At 45.4% G+C, this 19,983-nt stretch overlaps 1 protein-coding gene across 5 annotated transcripts in view; it reads left to right on the forward strand.

The window, feature by feature from the left end:
* The window catches only part of ESYT2 (extended synaptotagmin 2), a 71,447-nt gene that overhangs the window by 32,284 nt on the left and 19,180 nt on the right, over positions 1 to 19,983 (forward strand). For all 5 annotated transcript variants that reach the window (XM_039836918.1, XM_039836882.1, XM_039836890.1 and 2 more), the window contains exons 5-13: positions 689 to 761; positions 989 to 1,078; positions 7,869 to 7,924; positions 11,540 to 11,660; positions 12,628 to 12,804; positions 13,498 to 13,580; positions 14,911 to 14,959; positions 16,076 to 16,165; positions 16,600 to 16,695. In XM_039836918.1, the coding sequence (XP_039692852.1) occupies positions 689 to 761; positions 989 to 1,078; positions 7,869 to 7,924; positions 11,540 to 11,660; positions 12,628 to 12,804; positions 13,498 to 13,580; positions 14,911 to 14,959; positions 16,076 to 16,165; positions 16,600 to 16,695 (835 nt within the window). The remainder of the gene's footprint in view (positions 1 to 688; positions 762 to 988; positions 1,079 to 7,868; positions 7,925 to 11,539; positions 11,661 to 12,627; positions 12,805 to 13,497; positions 13,581 to 14,910; positions 14,960 to 16,075; positions 16,166 to 16,599; positions 16,696 to 19,983) is intronic.

Raw genomic sequence — 19,983 nt, forward strand, 5'->3', positions numbered from 1 at the left:
CACCCACGTTTATAGCAGCCTCATCCACAACAGTTAAGAAATGTTCAGTGACAGATGAATGTATAAGCAAAGTGTGGCGTATACGTTCAGTGGAGTATTCAGCCTTTAAAAAGGAGATCCTACAACATGCTACAACATGGATGAACCATGAGGACATCATACTACATGAAATAAACCTGTCACAAAAGGACAAGTCCTGTATATATGAGATTATAGAGTGATCAGATTCAGAGACAAAGTAGAACAGTGGTTACTGGTAGTAGGTATGGGGAAGGAGTGATTGAAAGGTTTCCAACCTTTGACATCACAGAGTCCTGGGCTCTGCTAGTTTTCTCAGGATGGTGGAGCATGCGCGCAAAATTTCTTCGTGGAGAAATATAATCTAAGCTTTTTTGTGTTTTAAACAAACACAGTTGTTTGTAAAACACATGAAAATGACATTCCACCAAGACATTGCTCCAGCACTGCCCTTCGGGAGGTGACTTTTGTAGCTACACCTAAGTCTGCAGCAGACCCCACCGTTGGGCGGTGGTGTCGAATCAGCGTGACATCTACAACGCTGGCATGGGCCACAGCTTAGAGCTTTGCCTACAGCCTGGTTTTAGTTGCTCTACTATTATTATAGATTATACGCTTTCCAGGTCTGTGGTGATTAAGAGAATGTAATACAGAACTTTTTCTTTGCTAGTTTTGTAGGAAATTGTGAGATTGATTTGGAGATCAAGCGATATTTTTGTAGAGCCGGTGTGCAAAGTATACAGGTAAGTTTTTTTAAATTTTATAGTCTTCTAAAATTCTCTATGCTTTATTCATAAAAAAAAAAAAAGGTGACGTTTTTATTAACTCAGAATTTCTTTGAAGTTAAGTGTTTATCTGTAGAGACAGCTGTGGTCAGATGCTCAGGCGAACACACATCTCATTCTTACATCAGTAAATGGCCTGTGGAATTGCTTGCTGTTACATGTTTTGGTTTCCCGTTTGAATTTAGATTCACGGTACAATGCGGGTGATCCTGGAACCGCTGATCGGAGACATGCCCTTAGTGGGAGCTTTGTCTATCTTCTTTCTCAGGAAGCCAGTAAGTTGATGTTTATTTCGTCCTTATCCTCCCATTCACTGACAAGAATACGGACGTATGTAAGGATATACGAAGCAGAGAAATAGTTCTCTCCTTAGCTCTCGTCTTCCTTTCTGATGTGTGAATACTGTGAGTGTTTATACCTCTATATGCCCGAATGGAGAGCTTAATATCTTTGGATAGACACCTTTTTTCCTGAGTATAAAAATAATATATTTGTTACAGAAAATTTGATAACAGAATATTTTTAAACGAACACTCAGCATCTATCACTGAGTATGATGATTTATAGATGTTTGCTCATTCAATCCTCATACTTCTGTATTTAAATACCAGCACGGTTTCCTATTACTGACCAGAAATTTAGTCTAGTTTGTCCAGGTCACAGAAGCAGTAAGCCTGAAGTGCGTGCCTAGACCAGCCCAGCCTGACAGAGCTGCAGTTTTCACAGTGGGTCCCCTTACTGCTCCCACAGACAGAGGCTCCATCATTCCCATGCAGTGCCTGCCTTTCGTGGCATGTTTAATGAATTGCACAGTTATACACTAGGTTTCTAAAAGTCCTAAAGATTTTTTTGACTGAAGTATATCCCAACACTTGAATAAGCTATAATAAATGTTATCATTTCACATTGTTAGCTACATATATTATTCCACTTTTTGTTATAAGTCAATACTTTGTATTAGCCACCAAAATAAGGCAACAAACTTATTCCTTCCTAGACTTCTCCTCACCTAGAGTCCTCCCCCTCACCTTGGCTCCCCCTCACCTGGGCTCCTGCAGCTTCTTGCTGGCATTCTGCCGCAGCTCTGTCCTCAGTAGACTTTACCACTGGGGCAGCTTCCCGAGGTGCAGTCTGACCCACTAGGGGTCGTGTTCACTTGTGGCCACTCATCCTGGTTTTCTAGACGGAGTCAACTCCCCATCCTCATTTCCTGGCACTGGCCCAGTGAGCACGCCAAGTGTCAAAGGTGCCAAGCCTGCCATCCCTCATCCTTCCCCTTTCCCAGAATGCTGTCTTCGGCCCTGGTCTCCTTTCCAGGGAGAGGCGGTCAGGTTTCCTGCTCACTCCCATGGCGCTCATACCGTCTACTTCTCATTAAGTCTTGGAAAGCCATAGCCGTACCTGTCTCCATACAGTTCAGCACGTGTCTGATGGATGAATTGATCTGTTTCTCAAACACCTCTTCATAATGTGCCATTTTTACAACCTTCGAGGAGTCCCGTCTGCACGCACCATTAACATCACGTATACTTTAAAACGGGAATATTGATTGTATAATTTGATTCAAATAACAATACAGGTTACTGTTAGGTTTCTAAAATATGGGTTTATTTAGGTCAAACTACAAATGGTACTTTTTCTGTATAAAATCACAAGAATTAGTTGTCATTTTCTGTTACCACTAACACAACTCTCATTCGCTTTTTATGGCGTAAATAATGGGCTTATTTTAAGTGTATTTTAACTATAGTGGGCCCCCCCTCATCTGTGGTTTTGGTTTCACTTACCCATGGTGAATCATGATCTGAAAATATTAAGTGGAAAATTTCAGAAATAAACAATTCATAAGTTTTAAATTTTGTGCCTTTCTGAGCAGCACAGTGAAATCTCACATTGTCCTGCTCCATCCTGCCTCGGGGCGAGTCGTCCCTTCTCCACCATCCCCGTGCTGCGGATCCCACCCACCCGTTAGTCACTTAGTAGACGCCTCGGTTTTCAGATAGGCCTCACGGAACCACAGTGCTTGTGTTCAAGTAACTCTTATTTTATTGTTATAATTGTCCTATTTTATTAGTAGTGATTGTTTTAATCTCATAAAGTAAACTTGATTATAGGTATACGCGTGTAGGAAAAAATACAGCGTAGGTAGGGTTCGGTGCTGGCCATGGTTTTGGGCATCCACTGGGTGGGGGTCTTGGAGCTTATCGCCCTCAGACTGGGAGACAACTGTACACAAACATGGTAAAATTCGCAAGCTGTTAAGGGCCTCTGTGTTAAATTTTAATTTATTAAAAATTTGAGAAATGATTCATAAAAGATTTTAAATCCACGTTTTTTTCTCCACGTACAAGTTGTTTAAAGCCAGTATGTTTAAGAGAGACTTCCTTCATTAACGAGTATAAAAAATAATCTTCAGCAAATTGCTAAGTATTTTTACTTTACAGGGAATTTTTAACAATTTAAAGAGAGGCTCTTTTTCCATTTGGAATGTAATAAAATCCAAATCTTTATTCCTCAGAACTTAGTGTGGATCTTCCATAGGTATGTTTACCTTAAAAATAACATCATAATATTAACTTCCAATTAAGTTTTAGTGGTCAGAAAAGAAGGATGAAGCCGTGAAAAGTTAAGAATCATTTATTTCCTTAAATGGTGAGTAAAGTCACCAAACGTATGCTTCGGAGAGCAGGGAATTTTTTTCAGTTACTTTCAACTGGAAAATATGAGAACAGAATTCACTGCTGGCTGCCAAGTAATTCTTCTCACCCTAGTGAAAAATACAGCTAGAGAGATTTGTTGGGTTTTGGGTTTTTTTTGGTTTTTGTTTTTGTTTTTTTTTTGACTATCCAGATGATTTAGAAGCACAGTGTGAGAGACTCCTATGAAACCTTTACACATTTTTCTGCTTGTTGATTTTTTAGATGAGTTTCAATGATGTGCCACCTTTTAAAAAAAGGAAACAAAAGGATTCTGAAGGGAGGGACTTCTGGAGCGCAGTGGAGGGCAGCTTAGCGTGGTGGTTACGTGACACACTTGGCCGCCGTGCAGCCTGGTATTCCAGTCCTGAGTCTTTTCTCTTCTTACTGTGTCTCTGAGCAACTGACTTAATTTCTGTAAACCTGTTTCCCCATCTGTAACTTGGGGATTCCAGTAATACCTACCTCACGAGATCAGATGTGAATATACAGTGTCAATGGATGTAAAACACTTAAGACAATGCCTGGCACGTACAAGTCCTCAGATTTTTAAGAAGTTAAATATTTTCCTGTATGTAAGTTTAGCGTTCTGGTGGTGTCCTGAGACCAGAGGTCAAATTTTGGTAAGCACGAAAGCTTGGCGAAAGTTCTGGTCAGAGTCAGTGTCTACCCTTGGACGTGCCCCTCATGCCCCTTGGAGAGCTGTCGGGGTCACCCTGGGGTATACTCTTAGGGGTGTTTCAGGATCCTCAGGTCTTTCTACACCTGTTCCAAGAGTACCAGTTAGGCCAGAGCGCGCCTGGGAGGTCTTCAGAACTTCTCCGGGAGGCGGTTGGACTTGCTCTGCATAGGTTTATGCAAAGGGGATGCTCCCAGCTGCAGAGGACATGCTTCTCGAGTCTGAGCCACAGATGATGTTTCTTCATCTGTAAGATGGAACAGCTTCTTTTTAGAGTGATTGTGAGAAGAAATTGAGTCCTCTTAGCTAGGAGTCCAGCAGTTAGTACATTAAGCAAAGGAGGAAAAAAGGAAGGGCTTTATTTAAAAATAAAAATAGCATGTGTTGATGTCTCATGAAACCTACACAGGGGCTGCGGTTGAGCATGAGGAACAGCCTGGAACACAGACCCTGAAAGGCACCGTGACTGTCTCTCCCATGCCTGTTACTCTTTGCTCTGTTCTCTCTGGCTGAGGCCAGCTCCCTTGGGTCCTCCAGTCCACATGCCAGAGTCATGGCGGCCAGCGCCCCCAAGAGGTAGCGAGTCTCCTTGCTTTCCCTCCGCCCCTCCCTTCCCTGTTCCAGCTGGGTTAGATGCAGAACCCTAGTCCCGTGGGAGCGGGTGGATTGCAGAAGGAGCTTCGATAAGGCTCCCAGAAGCCATTTGACAGCACTGCGTAGGAGGCAGGCTGGCAAACAGGTCCCCCGGACTGAGGAGGGTCCCAGACCCACCCCTCATATTAAGTCACTGCAGCCACTTGAGGGTGTGTATCCTGCCTGGTCTTTTATGAGTTTCTTGGCACTGTGGTTTGATGGCTTTCACTGGTTTGGATGGTCGCTGCACCCGTGGTGAGGACAGGCGCTCTGCGTTATCCTGGCCCGTCTGGGGACTTGGAGCCGGCGCTCTTTCCATGCCCTGTGCCCTCCTCCTGCCTTTGGTTTCCTTGAGTCTCGTGCGGGTGGGTTTGTGCATATTGATCCGGCAGTACAGTCTCTAAGTAGCAGGGCTGGGGGGACGTCCTGCCCTCCCCAAGGCGTGCAGGGCATCTTCTCTTGTTTTCCTGTCCCCCAGCAGCAACAAGCCTTGACCTATGTGTCCCTTGCCCAGTGGCTTCTGTTCCTTATCTTGGAAGGTGGGTCTCGTGTCCTTCGGCAGCAGCTGCTCCTTTCCCAGCTGCACCCCTGCAGGAAGTGTCCCCTGTCCCTGGTCTTTGCATAGCCTGCAGCGCGCACACAGTGCTTGGCCCACCAAGTGGGCTGCCCCTGCCCTTGTCTGTGGATCCCACAGGATTTTGCTGGCTCGCCCACACTTGGCCTTTAGCATTTAGGATCTAGCTAGAATCGTCTGACGTCCCCTTTGGTGGCCTCGTCCTCCCCAGAGCCGCCTCTGAGGAAGGGTTTCAGGCTGGCTGGCCGCCCTGTCACTGCAGCTCTCTTGTGCATTCAAGAGTGATGCTTTTCTAGTTTTCTGCATCGCAAGTGGAAGCTGGAAGTCCCAGGAGCTTTAAACCATAGGGAAAACATTCTTGACTTTTCCCACCAGCCCATGTCGACTAATTCAGAAACACTGGGGAAGGGTGGGAGCCGCCAGTCTGTTTTTAACGAGCTTCCCAGGTGATTCGTAGTTTGTACTGCAGGGCGAATGCACTTAAGATGCCTGGTGTCTTGTAAGTGCTGAGATAAACGGTTGCTGTTGTTGAACTGTGAATTTTAACTGTGTTCATCAGACAACACATATGGAAAAGCAGGTGAGGGCACGTCTGATCTGCATGAGGACCACGGACGTGTCTGTGCTGTACAGGGTGAAGCGTGACCTGTTACTCGTTCCGTTTCTCCTGGAAGAGCCGCCCAGAGAGGTGGTGTCACGCCTTCGGAAACACGACTCGGGCTCTTCGGTGTCCCCAGACGTCTTCGTCATCCCGGCGCAGGGGGCACGGGCGCCGTCATTTTTTAGTTGCTTGTCCCTCCCCACGCATTCCGCCCTGTGTCCCTGTGCAGACTTTCCAGACTCAGCTTTCAAGCCTCCCATAACTCGTTCTCACACACACTCCCTCTCACGCACCGCCCCTTCTCCCCTCTCCACTCTGGGCACTTCTCTTCCCCAGCCTCCCCTGTGCTCAGGGACATGTCAGCTCCCTCTTCGGAGCCTTGAACATGGGGCCCCTTCGCCTGGGGCCTTCTTTCTTGCATTCACATCTCTTCTCAAACCCAGCTGAGTTCTGTTCTCAAAATCCTGCATCTTCCTCCCCGGTATTCTGTTTCTCTGAACTCAGGTACCATTTAAATGCACTTCATCGTTTTGACAAGCGTCATGTGAGTAGGCCTTCCGTCACTTATAATCTTTAGTGACCTGTCTGTAGACAGCGCCTCTCATTAGTTTGGGAGTGTTCCCTTAAGCTTTCTGATTCAGCAAGATGCCCAGGTCTGGAATCCGCTGTTTTTTCAGGGTCCCTGGTTTATTGTAGGGGAAATGCCTGCAGGGATGATGGGGTGCTGGGGAGTGTGGTGCTCCCGTTCATCACTGCTTCTCGGCCTCTTCTTTTACGGGGTGGGTGGCACGAGTTCATGCTGTGAGCCATGCGCATATGTATCTCCTTTCTCCCATGAAGAAAAATTTTAGTCTTTCAGGACTTATAAAAATTATTGCTTTTTAGTCTTTCCAAAAGAGCCTTGCCTCTTCTAGTTCACATGTATTTATAACCATCCACTTCCCAGAGGGATTTGAGCTGGAATTCATTACTCCAGCTATTTGGGTAATTGAGATCATGTAATTTTACTTAGCATTTCTTCCACAAATAAAACCACAAAGCACAAGTGATTTTGTGATATGCAGTATCCATTTTTATAGGAAAATCAGTGTTTCTGATCAGTAGTTTTTACCTATCCACATGCACTTATTGGAATCTTAGCCAACTATATAGGAATCATTCTAAGATAAATGCCCACTAGAAAAACGAGCAAACAAATACAAAGGTTGAATGAATGGATGGAACATGCCCCACTAATATCAGGAAAATGCAAATTGAAACAGTGATAAAGTACCATTTTTTAACTGCCAGATTTTTAATATCTCTTTTTGGTGAGGGTATAAAGAAAGGACATTTTCGTACACTTGTGGTAGGGATATAAATCGGTGCAATATTTCTTTAGGGTAATTAGGTAGTCACTGTCAACACAAATGAACATGTGTCTTTGACCAAAACGTCTACTTTGTTTGAATGCTAGTTTGTGTATATGTACAAGAACATGTATACAAAAAAAATAGTCACTATTTAATAAAAAATGTTTAAAAAAATAATAAAATAGTAACCAATGTCACCCCAATAAATTTAATAAAAAACAAATTAAAAAAAGAATCACTGAATCTTCACTTAAAAGAGAAGTTATAAGTATTCTAAGTGCCCATTAGTAGGAAAATGGGTATATAAATTATTATATGATTTTACTGGAGAAAACTATGACATCACAAAACAAAACAGACGGCTCTCATATCACCAACAAGGGATGATGGCCTCGATGTTTTCTAGAGTGCAAAATGAGTTGCAGGACAGTATTTTTATAAAGAAACAACCTATATGATTTGATTTGGAAATTGGAAATAATTTGGATATGAAATATTTTTGTCCTTTTTTTTTTTTTTTTTTTTTACAGCTTTTAGAAATTAACTGGACAGGCCTGACCAACCTTCTCGATATCCCTGGACTGAAGTAAGTGTCACTTCGTGTCTTGTTAGCGTGTCGACCATGTTGTGAGAGCAGGGCCCAGCCGTCAAGGCCCGTCTCCCGCAGGCAGACTCTACGCCTCCTCGGCAGGCTCTCATCTGAGACTGCAGCACAGAGGCTGCAGCTGGGCTCTGCCGCTGGGCTCCCCGTAACCACGTCTGCGATCATCCAGACCGGCAGAAGCAGAGGGGTCAGGGCTTAGGGCCTTCGGACCGAGTCGCTCACTCTTTTTGCTTTTCATTCACCAGGAAGCAGCTTTTTAGTTTTGGTGTTTTAGAATAGTAGCAGCCTTTCCACATCCTACAAATTAATTTTTAAGTTCAGTTTTTATTATTTTTTGAGAAAAGTAAAACTTTAAAAGCGAATATTTTCAGAACTAGCCCTTCCTGGGTTCTTTTCAAGCTGCAGCCACTCCTTGGAGGGTAGCCGGCATCAGGGCCTGAGGGTGGTGGCGGGGCGAGAAGCCGAAGTTCTCGCATTGTCGCCACGGGGCCCCTGCGTTGTCTCTAGCCACCAGGTCTCAGCCACGAGGTCGTTGTCTCCAGTGAGCCTGTGAAGCCATCAGGGCACATCCCTGCTATGAGAGAAGTGACGTCCTCTGGGTTGTGTCACAATCCATCTGTCCTACCTGGTGGAGGGTGACTTGACAGTAACTACCAAGTGGGAAATTCTGAGATCATAGCATTGAAACTTGGTTTTGCTGGTTTTACTGTTGTATCTGAAGGTTAAAATGCATTATTTATTGGTTAAAGTTACATATGTTTCTAATGGGTACTTGGCTAATCTGTGGATTTCCTCCGCCCCCCCGACAAAGTAGCTTAGAAATTCTGAAAGCTTTGGGTTTAGTCTATTTTTTCCTAGTCTTGTATATTTATGCCCCTGAAATGACCATTAAAATTTTATTTTGTTTCATTATCAGGGAAAAATTAAGATTTTAATAGTTATAATAATGAAACCTTTTTTTTTTTAGGTACCGTAGTTTACTGGATGTAGGAAAATACTGTTATCTGTAAAAGATCTTTGGGAAGAAAGTATAACTTAAAAAAATATTTGTTAGAATGTTCGTTAGGACTCCAGTGGTCTTAACTAAGTAAATGGGTAATTAAGTACTTTTCTTAAAGACAGGATGTTCCTGCCTCGAACAGTGTGTTCTGAGTGCCTGCTCCTGGCCAGCCTGACCTCGGTGCAGCGTGCGGCTGTGCACAGTGCACGGCATGCCTGCTCCCACTCCCATGGCGCTCCCGTCCCACCGAGTGGCCTGGAGTGACTTCAGGTGACTTCAGGCACAGCCAGGTGTTGTGTCCAGATGCTGCCCTTCTCGGCGCGGCCTTGTTTTGGGGCAGCTCTTGCTATGAAGTGGTAGCTTCTGGCTTCTATTCTGCAAGCTTAGCAGCCTCAGTCAAAAAAGAACCTTTTCTTACTAGTTCCAGAAAGAGTTCCAGTGCTGACTTCTGTTTGTCCACTGGAGGCAGAAAAATGCTTGAAAAAGCCCCAGCAAGGGGTGGTGGTGTCCCCAAAAAGAAGAGCTTTTCACCAGAAGTAGGGAGACTGGGAGCTGTTTAGCCTGCAGAAATGAAAAATCCTTGTCATTTAGTGTAGAAAAACGTGTTTGTTCTCCTTTCCTCCCTTAAGTGTCATGGAGGGCTGAAATAAACAGGTCGTTGAGCATCTTCTCTGTAAACAGCTCTGTGTTCACTCCCTTGAGGGCGAGCCAGAGGCCGTGCTCTGCCCCGAGGAGCCTGCAGCTCAGGAAAGTCAGTCCCGAGTCTTCGTTTAACAGGGAGACATGCACACAGGCATGCGTGTCCACACGGAGATGCGTACGTGCCGACATGTGCACAGGCAGCTCCTTTTGATGTACTGATTTTATGTGTAGGGCAGGTTCTTTTAAATAGCCATAGATTCTAGCCATTGTTTTATAAATATTTTTATGTATGTAATGTGCAAAATATACGTTTATCTTCTACATATAGAATTATATATATCATTAAAATATATATGACTACATATATAATTGTGTAAGCTTTATGTATGTACATACATACATAACAAAATTTAGGCTACTATTTCTCACTCAGACTGTCTATAAATAAAACACAGCTTGGCAAGTCTTACGTCGTAAAAGTAAATATTCAGTAACTTTGAACCTCACGTAATGGAGTCTCGCCAGGTTTTATAAAATGAGCACTATGTGCTATATTTTTTCACTGCAAATGGGAACCCGAGGAGCCCTAAGCTGAGTGTTGAAGGTTTAGGAAGGGGTGAGAACATGAGAAGCAAGGTGACGAGCAGGGACGGCTGCGAAGGACAGAGGCTTACACTGGGTGGGCGGTGGCTATCCCTGGGTGACAAGACAGGGCAGGCAGAGTGGCCAGGTGGATGGTGACGCTCCAGCAGGCGCCCAGGAGAGGCACCACAGCCCTGACAGCCGGAGGAGGCTGGGAGCGTTGGAGGGTGGAAAGGCCAGCTGTGGCGGGCGCCTTCCGCTGGTGACTAGAGGCCAGAGTCTGCTCAGCGGTAAGGCAGGTGGCAAGGCGCTCGGCCAGCCACCAGGGCGGCGAAGTGATTCTTAAAAGCATTTATGTCATATCTGCTGCCTTCAGTCTTAGATCCTCTGAAAACTATCTCTTGGGGGTGTTGCTGTCTAATTAACTGACCTGTCCACAGGAAGAGGAGTGCTGCCATGGGCTTCTGGGATATTTTCAGTCTTTTCCATGTTGAGCTGCAGGTCCGTAGGTGAGGTCCAGGTCTTACTGAACTTGGATACGCAGCTTGCAGTGTGTGCTTCAGTGTCCACTGAATGACAGTGACTTTCACTCTGTCCCAGTGGATCTTTTGCTTGTGTAGTTACTTTATATATGTGTGTTAATAATTTTAACGTCTGAGAAATGAATATTTTTGAAACTTAGCATTTCCAGAGGTATTCCTCTGTAGAAACGAAGCCTCATTTGTGTATGCTGTTAAAAGCGTTCACGCTTAATTCTTACATTTATCCCAAAGAGGAGGCAAAAATGTATTAAAAGTGCATTCATTTCTTTAACCTCCACAGTTTTATTAATATTTCTGAGTTCTCTGTGCAGTGGTATATAATATTTCAAAATTATTACAGTATGCATTTCTTAAATAAAGTGTGAAATGGGAATAAACTGTAAGTTCTTTAAGAGCGATGCATATATATAGCAAGAGAGAATTTACTGTAATAAACATTGAATGAGTAAATGGGGATTGTAGTATTCTCTGAAATTTTATGAATATTTGAAATATTTTGTTAAAAAGTTAATGAAATGTATATCAGTTATTCAATGATTAACGTAGGAATGTATGAAATGTTATTTAGGACATTACAGAATGTAGCCAGAATATGATCTCCTGTTCTCCGAATAAATCTTACGTAATAGTCACCATAGCAGTACCACAGATGAACAATTAAACGCAGTTTTAAATTGAACTGGTTTTAAATTGGTGTTGGAGAACAGATAACTGACCCTGTGAGTGGGCTATGGTGTAACGTTCGTGGTACGTGCACTGCTGCAGTCTGTGATACTGGCCTCCATGTGCTGTGTGTGATTTTGCTTTGTTCTTTTACCTCCCACCTAACAGTGGTTTGTCAGACACTATCATTTTGGATATAATATCAAACTATCTGGTGCTTCCCAATCGCATCACTGTTCCTCTTGTCAGCGAAGTCCAGATAGCCCAGTTGCGGTTTCCAATACCAAAGGTGAGCATGTCCCAGCCTCGGTTACGCTTACACACAGCCAGCCATGACTCCCTGTGCCTGTAACTTCCTGGTTTCTCCTGACAGCGACCTTGCCGCCTGGGTCTCGGTGCAGTAGGTAGTTGGCCAGCCACACTCCTTACGAGATTGGCTAGTGTGCATCTAGACCTCAGCTGGGAACCTCAAGTCATAAAGGACAGCTGTGACAGCTTGGGTGTCATCTCAGAAAGCCCGTAGTATTTGTACGCGAAGTCATGACAGCTTCGTCCAGGATGGGAACACAAGTTTTCTCTCAGAGTTTAATGAGTAACTGATAGAATGTAAACATCTTTCCATGCTGTTTGGGTCAGGAATGTTACCTAGTAATTTTGTAAAAAAGAGTGTGGGGGAGAATGCTCCCCTAACAAAAGGTAACCTTACTGCCTTTGCCTTTGAAAGAAATCTGAGTGGATACCTTTTATCAATTAAACATTCTAGGGAAAGAGAACTATGTTTAGAGTCTGAGTAGTATTTATTTCAAAGTTTCAGTTTGTATACAATATTATGTATAAAGTAGGATTGCCCATTTCATGGGCACCGAGGGCTCAGCAGTGGGTCTGATACATCCTCTAGCATTAGTGTCACTTCAGAACCAGGCAGGGTCATTCTGTGGCACACAGGGCCCTGTCATCTGACCTCCTGCCCCCTGCGCGAGCTGGCTCCTCAGGCTCCTGGAGCATAGGTCGCTCTGGGACCTGTGCCTGGAGAAGGCTCTGGAGTCATCTGAACGGTCCCGCCCAGAGGCCACCGTCCTGCCCTGCTTTGGATTTTCCTTAGCACTGCCATCTGATGCTTTACGTGCTTGTTTGCTGCTTTGCCGCACGAGAAGAGGTCTCTGTTCTCTTCCCTGTGCACCACGCGCTTCGGATGGCCAGCATGCAGCTGTCCGTCTGTGAACCAGTGAGTGGAACACGTCTGCTCTGCTTTCCAGGGTGTCCTGCGGATACATTTCATTGAAGCTCAGGATCTTCAGGGCAAGGATACTTACCTTAAGGGGCTTGTCAAGGGGAAGTCCGACCCCTATGGAGTCATTCGAGTTGGCAACCAAGTCTTCCAGAGCAAGGTCATCAAAGAGAACCTTAGTCCAAAGTGGAATGAGGTGTACGAGGTAAGATTATATACTGTTTTGTAAAATTTTCATTTAATAACACCCGGACATTCTTACACATCAGTAAATACGGATAGACCTGATTTATAGTAGCCATTCGCTGAATAGATACCGTCATTTCTTTACCCAAAGAGATCTCGGCTGTTGGGTTCAGCATTTTAGCCCCTGCTGTGCAAGCATGAGGTGGATGCATTTTTCTCCACCTGGCCACCTTTTCCCCAGGTAAAGCTCCTCAAAGTGGGGTTGCTGCACCAGAGGTCACACATGTTGGGAACCACCGGTACGTTCTGCAGAGCTGTTCTGCAGAAGGCAGTGCAGTTCGCTCCACCAGGGCTCATCCCCCCAGTCCCGTCTGCTGCCCGCTTCCCGAATCTCTGGGGGCTGCTTCCTGGTCGGGTATCCCAGGGATGACCTCTGAGCGGAGGGAGCCTGCACCAGGCGGTGGGGCTGTCCTGTTCTGGAGCCTCGGGCTGTAACCCCCGGGAAGCGAACGCAGACGAACACAGACCATTAGTATGCGGGCAGCATGTTTCCAGATGAGAGGCGTGCGTGGTTTGCCAGTGAGAGAGTGAGCGCTTCATAAGGACTTAGTGCTGGAGAAGAGTATGTGGTGACACTCGTTGTCTCCATCGTACTCAGGAGATGATGAGATCAATAAAAATGGAAAATAACCACCAGTCATTAATCCTTCAGGCCCTGGTCTATGAACATCCTGGACAGGAATTAGAGATTGAGCTCTTTGATGAAGACCCGGACAAGGACGACTTTCTGGGAAGGTACATCTTTGTGACTGAGCAGAGCGTAGCATTACTCTTTTTAATAACCTCTTAAAACTATAATTCAGAAATAGATTTATGTACATGTTATTTGTATTTTTAAATGGCTTTTAGATGTAACATTTGTTTTACCTTAGGCTTCCTGAAACGTGTTTTATTCCTAACAAGTTGCACATGTTAGTAAGAGAGCGCGCTCTGTCCATCACAGCAGCCAGTAGCCACAGGATTTCAAGACACTTTCTCGGTTGTGCCGGCCCATTTTCAGTGCTCAGGAGGCACATGTGGCCTGAATGCCAGGGCAGCTTTCCAGCTTTCACATCATGTGGGCAATTTTGCTCTGGATCATAGAAATGGGTTTTAAACTTTTTCATTTTGTTGTTTTTTTTTTTTTTTTCTGGGGGGAGAGGGGATAGTGATTTACATTGTGCCTACACATTAAAAAAATAAATATCAATTTGTTTAATTGAACAACCAGTACAGCTGAAAAAGTGAGCTTTTTGAAAAGTACACTTTAATGTAATCTTTATATTTAACTGAATTTCTTGTGGAGGAAAGATACAGGGATAGATGACAGGTTTGGCCTCAAGAATACTTTATGTGTTACGCTGTGACTTCCGAATTTATTCATGAGACAGTTTAACAAGGAGCAACCAAAAGGTTATAAGTAGGGCAGCGAACAGATCACACTTGCATTTCAGTAAATCCAGACTGATGGGAGTGTCAAGGATGGAGCTGGAGACTGGCGGATACCAGGACACTGGAATAGGCCAGGAAAGAGATGCGGGGCCTGGCCTGGGACAGGAGGAGGAGGAGCGGGGGGAGAGGCGGCTGCAAGAGGAACCGAGGGGAACCACCCACCATTTTGGGCTGGTCCCAGTCCTTGCAGTAGAGTGGGAGTCTAGTGGACATGTCAGGTGTGCAGGCTCCAGACACACGGTGGTCCCCAGCGAGGAGCCAGGTGGGGAAGGCGGCGAAGGCCTAACTTGGGATTCCAGCAGCTGAGCCACAGGGAGCATGGCAGACAGGGCCCATAACCTTGAATACGTTTGGCACGTTATAAACACTGCATGTGGGGAGCCCAGCTTCTTTTACAGCTCCTGGCTCAGCCGAGTGCTCTGGCGCCCCAGAAACTCAGCCCTGCTCTCCTTGCCTCTCTTCACTCTTGGCTGGAAGCTTGAGGAAGCCTTTGGAAGAAGTCTGGTTCTCGATAAACTGTGTGGCATTTTGTTGTATTTCTGGAGTGCTTTTTCATAGACAAATGCTTACAGTTATTTCAGCCGTGAGAAGTTTGTTTTTGTGTTCTAAAGTTGTTGTATTGTTATTCCCGTAGCCTTATGATTGATCTTACCGAAGTTGAAAAGGAGCGCCTTTTAGATGAAGTAAGTTTTCTCCCAGTATTGTTCTTTTCTGTTTGATGCACTGAGCACTGCCGCTGCCTGCCACACCTTGTTCTGAAAACGTAACATTTGGCTCACAAATGCTGAGAATGTAGGCCTTTTAGTGATAACAAAGTGGAAAGAATTTACGAGCCAAATCACGTCGTCTGTATTGGGTACCCAACCCGTGCCGGAGGTTTTCGTGACGGTGCCGGCACAAGCCGACTTTGTTCCAGGCAGGCCCGTGTGGTCCTTTGGGAGGTGGGCAGAGGCCGGGGGAGTAGTGGGCATCCTGAGGCGGCTGGAGTTAATGGCAGAGCTGGCACAGCATACCCACGATTGTTGCGTGCAAGATCTGTAAGTGCAGTGGGAATTGACAGCAAGCGGGATATCACTGTCCGTAAAAGCTATATGAAAAGGAGAAGTAGGTGGTGGCCTCTAAAAGATGGTAAGATTTGGATACGTAAAGCGCAGTTAACCAAATCAGCGGTGCTGCCGCCTGCTTTCGGGGAGCACGTTTCCCCCCCGGGCACGTGGCACCCGTGGACAGACGTTCGCGTGCCTGCTGTGTGCGGGTCCCGGGTCGCGGCACAGGGCAGAGGTGGCCGAGCCCAGCACTCGAGGCGGTCTCCTCTTAGCGCTGTGTGTGCGACCCACCCTCAGTTAATCGCTTGGTGGCTTTTCAGCCAAAATCACTGTATGTCATTTTGTTAATTAGTATATAGTGAGGAATAAAAACATAGATGCTTCCTTGATACTGAAATTTAGTATTCGGGCTTGATGTTACATTATCTATGGTCCATAAATGAGACATTTGAATCCTTGTATGTAAATTAGGGGTGAAAATAGTACTTACCTCACGGGGCTTCGCTTGGGTTTGGTGAGTCACTATTTGTGAAGCGTCGAGCGTGGTCTTGGACCACAGGCAGTGCTGTGCAAATCCCGTCGTCATGGACCATGAACCCGTTGTGAGAGCACAGAGCAGATGTGGCAGGGTTTGGGCCTTCAGCGGCAGTGACAGCTGACGCTGTAGTTAGTGAGCGGCTGGTGACATTTGTGGAGCTGTTTAATTTGGATGTCGATTCAGAACTTTTGCTGAACCTATGCTTTTCTCTTTAGTGGTTTACCTTGGACGAGGTCTGCAGAGGAAAGCTGCACTTGAAACTGGAGTGGCTCACGTTAACGACAGACGCCTCTACCCTTGACAAGGTGCTGTGACCTGTGTCCCGGGCCGCCAGCCACTCCTAGCTGAGAGCAGTGTCTACATCAGTTAAAAAAAAAATCACAACTATACTTTGATTATTAAGCTATAAGCACTGTAGTAGCATCAGGGACGAATTAAAGGTAATAGAATTTTTTAAGAGAGGTTCGCAGGTCATTTGCAACTGTTTCACAAGATCCTGAAAGCTTGTGCCTGACGCAGGGCAGGCGTTTGGGTAGCCACAGGTCACCAGGTGCTTCGTTCAGCTGATTTTACAGAGTCTTATCATTTAAAAGATTTCACTGTTTTCATTCTGCCTGCACCTGTCGCATGGTTTATGTTCCACGTTTCCGATTTTTTTGAGCATTAAAAGCATGGTCAGGCCACAGGAGTCCAAAGTCATGTGTGGACACTGGCTGAGGCTCCTTCTTGTCCCTCGTAGGTGCTGACAGACATCAGAGCCGACAAGGGTCAAGCCAATGATGGGCTCTCCTCTTCTTTGCTGATCTTGTATTTGGATTCAGCGAGGAACCTTCCGGTAGGTCTCGTTGTGGGACTGGGGTGCTCATTTCCACGCCGTGTCGCCTGTCCCTGTTGCTGTGTCTTCACTCTAGCCTGACTGCAGCGGTGGAGAGGGATGGTGTCACTTTGTTGTGCTTCTCACTGGTCATTCAGGATCATCTTCACTCTGACATGTTTTATGGGGCAATCTCATACAGAGGAGATCCACACGACTTCCTAGGAGTTAGGGAAGAAGAGATTCTGTAGAAAATCACTGAATATTAAAACTTAGTTGCCTAAGATTTTATTCTTTATTTGGCGTGAGAATACAATGAATCAGCTCTGATGACAAATCCAGAGTTCGTCGCGACTGTCGCTTGGCAGGTTGACGGGCGGGACAGCAGTGGGAGGGTGAGTGCTGAGCAGTGCCCTGGCGCCAAGGACACGCTGGCACAGCAGACAGACATGCTATGCTGCCTGGCCGGTCTCCTTCCACACGCTCGGTTCCCGGGCGCCGAGGGTGCACTCCCGCTCATCTGCATCAGAATCGCTTTGCTCTTAGAAAAGCCAGGAAGAGCAGGTTTTAATGGCAGCGACTGTAGCTTGGGGAAGAAAATCATTCAGCTTCAGTCGCGTGAGGCCTGCTGTGGGGCCCCCCACACACAAACACACCCCACCACACTTTAACCCCACTGTTTAGGGCAGTGTGCCAGTTAGAAATTTACATCGTTTTGGTAACTTTTTGAGTGCCTGTTCACTTGTTCAATAGATGGTCATTTTTGCTTTATTTCATTGTATCAAAGGCCAGTTTTGTTGAAGGAAAGACAGCTGTCCCAGATACATGGTGTTTTCCTCCCAGGATTACATTACATGCTCATTCACGAAGTGCATTTGTACCTGTCACCCGTGTCCCTTCTCCCTTGTGGAGCTAGACGAGAGAGCAGACGTGTGACTCAGCCCTTGGAGTACCGCATCTGAGTGCTTCACCTGGAGCTCCAGTGTAGTGTCACCCTCCATGGTTAGACCGTGTCTCCTTTATCTCATGAAATACAAACCCTCATTTCATTTAGCACCTTTCAAGGTTTTAAAATTGTGTTACTTAGGCTTTGCTCAAAAGCATAGTGAGTGTATTTTTGTGCATTAGTATGCTTTATTTAGTTTTTAACAAAATCCGATCACGTTTTCTTTCATCCTGGGAATGTGTAATTGAACTCTTTGTATGTAACTGTATGTACAGTAGACCCTTGACCAACTTGGGGGTTAGGGTGCTGACCCTAAGTGAAAATCCCTATGTAAGTTAGATCGGCCCTCCGCATGTGAGGGGCCCAACCCGGATTGAAGGCACAGTGGGCCCTGAACTGCCCTTCAGGGACGGTGGCCGAGTTCAGCTTCTCACATGCTTAATTCCTCCGAAGGTATTGACCTTTTGGCCAGGCCTCTGACTCACGTCTGTGGCACTATCTGTAATAATTTCAGTTTGGGGAAAGGTGTTTCATTATTATTTAACTTCTCTACAGAATTTCTTACATGGTAGAATTTTTTGTTTTTAGCCACAATAATGTTTGTTATCTAGTCTTTTATAATGCCTGATGCAAGTGAATTTGCTGTTTATTTTAGGATATGGAGAATAGTATTGCTGAATTGGCAAGAAGGGACTAGGCTTCTCTTCAGAACTGTTTTATCACATTTAATTGAAATTTTAATAACATGTAAGCAAAAAAAAAAGTGAATTTATTAACCTTCTGTTAAGAGGGCCCTTTGCGCATGAAGTGTGCCCTGGCTGTCAGAGGCAAAGAACCTTCGCCAAACTGCTGCCCTGCTGGGTGTTTATTTGAAATGGGAGTGTCCGCCAGCGGCCCTCCCGCGTCCCTGGGCCCCTTGACTCTGCTCCTGCACGCCTGTCGTTGGCGCGGCCTGTGCGCACATTTACCACAACCCACCGTTCTCTGCTTTCTCCCCCATGTCCCCTTTCCTAAGAGTGTCTACGAGGGAAACTTTGGGTGTGGCTACTTAAAAGAGAGGCGAGCGTCGGGACTAGTGTTTTGTGAAAATACTACCTCAGTCTATAGAGCACTATTTGTGAGTTCTCCAGTGTTTTCTTCCTTTTGTTTTAATTGACACTGCTAGAATGTGGACTGGAACTTCTAGTGCCATCTACTCAGTGCTGGAATGACGTGGCATGCTTTTTTATTTCTCGCATGCTTTCAGTTACTGTGTGTGTGTGTTTCTCTTGTGCTTGTTTTGTAAAGTGTAATACACTGTAACTAACACGGTGACTGCATCTGATGAGATGGACGTCCCTGGTGAGTCAGGAAGACCCCATCTGTTCCCAAACTGCTGCTGGCCCACAGAAAAAAGGAAATAAAAGTTCTGTGGAAAAAATGAAGCCATAATGATTCCACTGATTTTTTTTTTCATGATTTATCTCAATGAGAGATGTAAATATTTCTTTAAAAGCTTTCAAAATATTGCCTTAAATCTGCTTTCTCCTCCTGACCAAACAGAAGTATCAAAACCTGGCTTTCCTTAAAGTCCCAAATGTGCCAACAGGGATGGTCAGTGAAGACAAAAATTCACCTGTTACCCTGAAAACTTGCCTTCTCCCCCACTGTTTAAACAGAGTTCCTAAGAGAGAAAAAAGTTATTGGGTTTATAATTCAGCTTCTTTTAAGGAACTTGAAGAATTTCCTGGAGTGGATAATCGGGCCTTTCTTGCCTTGTGTGGGAAGCTGGTTTTGATCTCAGCGTATCTGTTTCCTGGAGCCTCGCTCTGGCGCTTTGATTCCTGGCCGTCTTCTCGGAGCTTTTAGCAGATAGTTTATTGCTACTCACTTCGGGGTGAGAAGAAGCCACAGATGGCTTAGTCATTAGTCTAGAGAGTCACCTTTTCTAGGCTAATTACTGCTTTAATTCAGTAACTAGTGATTTTTTTTTTTTTACATGTACCTACAGTCTTTCTAGGTGGTCTCCCATCCAAGTACTAACCAGGCCCGACCCTGCTTAGCTTCCGAGATCAGACGGGATCGAGCGTGTTCAGGGTGGTGTGGCCCTCGACTAGTGAGATTATTAAAATTCATTTGGCCCTTGCATCCACGAGGGGCAGAGCTTTGCATTTTTGAAGAGTCCTCATTTCCGTTTCCACGTGCATTCTCGGTTTATACTTACTGTAAAATGGGGGGAGGCAAAACTTGCAGAGTAGGTATCTTGTCCCAGTTTATAGATGAGGAAAATCCAGACCCTGAAGGGTGTGTGAGCCGACAGTAAACGGTCTGCATCTTCTCTACCCGCACCTGTACAAAACGGCAGTGACGCATAGTGGCATCTA

The sequence above is a fragment of the Pteropus medius genome, unplaced genomic scaffold (assembly GCF_902729225.1).
Source record: "Pteropus medius unplaced genomic scaffold, Ma_sr-lr_union100, whole genome shotgun sequence".
NCBI lineage: Eukaryota > Metazoa > Chordata > Mammalia > Chiroptera > Pteropodidae > Pteropus > Pteropus medius.